The 5,584-nt window shown below is 36.7% G+C and overlaps 1 protein-coding gene across 1 annotated transcript; it reads right to left on the bottom strand.

The window, feature by feature from the left end:
• Positions 1–2,177: 2,177 nt before the first annotated feature.
• On the bottom strand, positions 2,178–5,179 carry LOC140015695 (wall-associated receptor kinase 2-like). The gene is made up of 3 exons (XM_072068460.1): positions 4,260–5,179; positions 3,981–4,148; positions 2,178–3,661 (listed from the first exon to the last, which is right to left on the bottom strand). The coding sequence occupies exons 1-3, from the start codon at positions 5,146–5,148 to the stop codon at positions 2,445–2,447; spliced, it is 2,274 nt and encodes a 757-aa protein (XP_071924561.1). The 5' UTR covers positions 5,149–5,179; the 3' UTR covers positions 2,178–2,444.
• Between the last annotated feature and the right edge of the window lie 405 nt (positions 5,180–5,584).

Genomic DNA, 5,584 nt, shown 5'->3' with positions numbered 1-5,584 from the left:
TTTTAAGTAAAAAGGCAACCTTTTACTAATCAAGTATACACTTGATAATAGCAACATTATTTGACAAAATCCTAATTACAGGAAAGGCCTGTTTTTTTTATATATTTTTTTTGCCCATTCCATAATTTTTGTCTGATTTCCCTTCATAAGTAAACCCTAGATGCTTTGTACTCATTTGACAAAATAAAATAACATTAAAAGGAAAAAAGAAACAAATGCAAGGCAAAAACGTGAAACCCTTTGATATGTTGTTGATTCTCAAGTTTCCAAGTACTTCTATCTTATGCACTGCAGTAGTACTTTTTTTTCTTTAACTTTTGGTTTTTTTTTATTTTCCAAGAACTTACATTAGCCTGGCATGTGAACTCCTAATTCAAGAGCCATATAGAAGAACAATTCCCTATTCTTATCCTGGATGTGAAGCTAGTTCCTCTTGGTATTATTGTGCCAAATTCGTCCCATGACACAAACAAAAACCTCAAGGGATTTCCACGCACGTGATTAGTTACCTAACTATTATACAAAGGTTTCTATTTTTTCATTTTTGTAAGTCCATGTGTCATTGATCAAGATAAGAAAAGAATGGTTATAACTTGGTTGCAGCGTTAACTTCCAGCCAGTTGGAGCCTATCACAAAATGTACGAAAGGTTTCTATTTTCTCATTTTTGTAAGTCCATGTATCATTAATTGATCAAGATAAGAAAAGAATGGTTACAACTTGGTTGCAACGTTAACTTCCAGCCAATAGGAGCCTATCACAAAATTTACGAAACAGAATATGTAGCTATACAATTATAAAAACAAACTAGGGTTAAGTAGGGTATCACTAATGATTCTCTTGAAAAATAGGGTTGGTTAAAAAATATTCCTCTTAAGGCCTAACTAGTTTTGCACTTTATCCCTTAATGTTATTTTTTTTTTCACTTTACCTCCTAAATTGTTAGTCAATTCCTATATTGCATAATGGAAATATCAAAAAGATATTGATACTCCTAAGGGTTAATTACAATAAATCCCTTTAAGATATGGCCATTTTTGCACATTACCTTCTAATATCATTTTTCTCTTAATTTGTCTATTTGTCTCTAAAACGATTAGTTAATCTAAAAGTATATTTGATCCTTGGATAGTAGCTGTGTGTAAATGATTTAAACTATAAAGCGTATCTTTATTGAAAGATGCAAAGTGAAAAAATGATACCCTATATTAAGAAATTATAGAAATTTTCTACTCCCTACATATGTCTAAATTATAATGACTTTTCATGTTAGTGACGCCATAAAACAAATTTACGATTCTGAGATTTACAAAAAAAATGTTTGATGGAGTTGTTGACACAACTGCAATTTTTTTTGAGTAATGTTATTTGCACTTCCATTATCTCATTTTTATTTTGATGAGATCATATTATCCCTTTCCTAAATTCTTCTTCCTACCTGTGAGTTAACTTTACTAGATTTTTTCTTACATTTTAAAACCATAAATCGCCGCCTACATCCCGCCTACATCTTAAAACCGTAGCACAAGTTTTGCTACGGTGCTCCTGAGAATATGATATTATGAAACGTCTCAATTCATTGCCACAAATCGCCACCTTCCCTACATCCGCTGCCCATCTTCCTCGTACCAGTAGTTCTATTTTTTGTCCCCTGCCCGTCCTTTGCCTCCCGTAACTAGCCCCAGCACCTAACCCCTTATTTTTCTTCTACTTCAAAAGTTCGCAATTTCCTCATCTTTTCCCTCCAGACGTCCTTCACTGGGTTGGGCACTACCTCTTGCAATTGGGTTTTTTTTTTTTGTTCTCAATTTCCACTACTCATTCAATATAAATCAGTTTTAATTTAGTTAAGAGCTTTCTGGATATTTTTAAGAGCTTTCAATAAATAAACTTCAAGGAGAAAGCTGTCATATCAGTACAGCGGGAATGGAGGTTTAGGCTAATAGTGAGAAGGTGCAGCATCCAACAGGTTGCTGGTGCTTTTTATTCTCCTTATCTCAATAGTACCACTTTTTATTTGTTTAATCAGTCATGTAAAAATAATTATCATTATCTGCTGAAGTGGTGCCCTCAAGTTGAGGTCTCTGTAGTTAGGTTCAGTTGATTAATTCTTATAACTTCCAGTGTAAACTCATATGGTTTTGATTTAATCGTGATTTTTACACCAACTCAGCCGTATGAGTGACAAAATTTATGCTTAGACCAAATTTATACCATTTTACACTAAATATTGTAAGAGTTACATTACCCAGCAGAACTGAACTACAATTCAACTTGAGAGGCCTTGGATCAAATAATCTACTCGCACACAATCAAAATTAATTGCAAGAAAACTGCTGAAAATTCAACTCCATTTGACATTTCTAGGAGGAACTCGTAATAATAAATGAAGAAGTGCACCAGAACTCGAAAGTCGAAACTTGCAGCTCCAGAACACCCTATCATTCATCTCCCACCAGCAATTGGTACCATCATATGCTCCATTATGCTATGACTCTCAGTATGTATGCAGCTAGAATCACCACTGTCGATATATGCTTTTGTTGATTGCATACCAAGCAAGGAGGCCTCAGTGTCGGTGAAATCAATCTTAGAAACTTGAATTGGAGATTGCTTTGCTCTTATTTCCAATACCTCAAGTTCTCTTGCTATATTCTTCATAGATGGTCTATCATCACCTTTTATACTCAAGCAAGATTTCGCAATCATTGCAACTTCTTTCAAAAGCTCAATACTTACATCGAACATAATGTTGCGATCAAGAACCTGGACCAAGTGACCACTTTTCAGTGAAGAAATGAAGTAATTCGCAAGAAACTTCTCTTCCTCCACTCTATCCAATGATAATGCCTTCTCACTTGTCAGTAGCTCTATAAGAACTACCCCAAAGCTGTAAACATCACTTTTCTCTGTCAACAATCCTGTTAGCATGTACTCGGGGTCCAAGTAGCCAAATGTTCCTTGCACCATTGTAGATACTTGATTTTCATCTAAAGGAGCCAATTTTGATATTCCAAAGTCTGTGACTTTTGCAGTGTAGTTTTGATCTAGAAGTATGTTTGCCGATTTGATATCTCTATGGATAATCGGTGGTGAAGCTACTGAGTGCAAATATGAGAGAACTCCAGCAATTTCTGATGCTATTCTTAATCGGATATTCCAAGAAAGATGCTGTGATTTTGTTGTGCTGCTTAAATGCTCGGAGAGAGTACCATTGTCGATGAACTCATAAACAAGTAATGGCACTTCCGTCTCTAAGCAACATCCTAGAAGTTTAACGACATTTCTACTATTAACTTGGGAAAGCATAATCACCTCATTAATAAATTGATCAACTTGATTTTCGTTAACTTCTCTGGACCTCTTAATGGCAACAGTACAAGAATTATGGTCTACTAAGATTCCTTTGAAAACTGTGCCGTATCCTCCACGACCAATAATTCGAGTTTCCTCGAAATTATTGGTTGCCTTTCGTAGTTCTTCAAGAGTGAAAATTCTAGCAACATTTGTGTTTCTTCCTTCTTGAGCCAGTCGTTGCTGTAGCATTAATCCACCATTTTTCCGGAAAAACTCCTCCTTCAATCTGTTTTCCCTTCTTTTCCTCAATTCCAAACACAAATAAAAGCAGCAGAAAAGTAGAATTGCTGTGCCTATGCCAACACCTGTTGACAAATTTGACTGAAAAATTAGCAAATGATGAGATCTATCGGATGCTTTGCAGCTAAAGACTCTAATTTTGCAAGTGATTATCAAGTTTCATGTTCTTTCACTACCTGGTAAAGAAAAGAATTAGGTTTCTTTCTCTCTTATACTATGATTAGTTGCCATCTTAAACCAAATGGAACGGGTTTCAAGAAATCTTCATTTTGTTTTAATACTCTCATGATACAGCACATATTTATCACACCACTTAAGAGATGGTTCAATCCATAGTGATAAATTCTCCTTTGCTTCTCCAATCATTTCAAAGTGTAGACTAACCTGAAACAATCATAGACCAATTTATTTGGTCAGGACTGCAGCCATCTCCACCTCTCCCATCACCATGATACCCTTTGAGACAAGGACATGTGTAGTTGCCCAATGTGTTGTGACAAACACTATTCTTCGTACAATTGTGTAGAGTTGGATCTTGGCATTCATTAATATCTGTCGAATTCAATAAAAAATAGAAAGCAGAAGCATAATTTGAAATGTGAATTGAAACACACATATACATACTGGTTAATTAGACGAGTTTAACAAAATTTTCGCACATACCTTGGCAACCATCAGGGAGATATGGGTTGCCTTCGTATCCTTGATCGCAAGAACAACGGTATCCCAACCCCTTAAAAGGTTCGTAACAGTGACTGTTTTTACCAGAGCATGCATAAGAGGTCGTGTTTCTTTGGGCAACTTCACATGACCCCTCCTCAATGGTCCAATCCACCACGACGGGAAGACTTAAATCATTGCTTAAGTTGGTGAGGTTACTTGCAGAAAAATTGAAAGCCTTCTCTTCGACCACAAAAGCGTAGCTGCAAGGATTGAAATCCCACACCTTGGTGTGGTTATTAAGACTGGTCAAGCTCACATTAATATTCCATGCCCCTGGTGGGATATCAGTCTGGCAGCAACCGATGCCAGAACAAGAGCCATCAATTACATCTTCCTTATAATCACAGGAAGGGATACATCCAGTTGCGTAGCTCCGGTTTTGACCAAAGCCTTTAACTAAGGCCAAGGCATCACAGCCAACGACAATGAATTTATTAGCTGTACTACTGAAGGTAAAGCGTTTAGATAATCTCGTCCATGGTGAAATGTTGTCCAATAAACTTCCGTTTTTATCATAGCAATCAGATGCTATATCCTGCATAAGGTGTACCTGACCTTCCAGAGATATTTCTGTGACATCGACTGCGTTCTGCAGAACTGTTTGAGGGACAGAGGTTGAAGAGTTGGTGCAGTTGATAAAAAAATATTTGTTAAGGTAACAATCTTCCGTAATACCGAATGGAAATGGAATGCTTACATTTCCACAATGATCTTTGCAGCCGGGCATCGCTATAGGAAATGTTGGGGGTGTCAAAGTTGAAGCGGAAGAAAGCATTAAGGCAATTACCAAATGCAAGAGCATCGGTAAAATGAACCGATTGAAGCCCATTGGAATTGTTTTTCAAAGAGAGTTGCAAGTTTCCTTATACGGAAGAGAGTTGCAATTGTTAATTGTGCACTTCTAAGGACTTTATACTTACGATAGGGAAGACTTGGTTAGTAAACCCAAAGAAGGCCTACGCATTTTAAGATTGAAGCTTCTTCTGTAGACCCCAAATAGGGACGTTTTATAGGCATTCCAAGTAAAGGGAAGACTTAGCCAGTAAACGCACAAAAGGCCTACGCATTTTACCATTGAAACTTCTTCTGTAGACCCCAAATAGGACGGTTAACTTCAAATGAATGCAGTCAAGATATAAAGGAGCATTTGTTCACACTAGTCTCTGACGACCATGGGGTCCACGTCTTTACGGGGTTGCTTATGCTAACGACATAAAGACTCTGTAAGGGAAGACTTTCAAGTCCACCCTACTGTTTCCATTTAT

This window comes from Coffea arabica, chromosome 10c, assembly GCF_036785885.1.
Source record: "Coffea arabica cultivar ET-39 chromosome 10c, Coffea Arabica ET-39 HiFi, whole genome shotgun sequence".
In the NCBI taxonomy this organism is placed as follows: Eukaryota; Viridiplantae; Streptophyta; class Magnoliopsida; order Gentianales; family Rubiaceae; genus Coffea; species Coffea arabica.
This window is presented reverse-complemented; position numbering and strand designations above follow the sequence as displayed.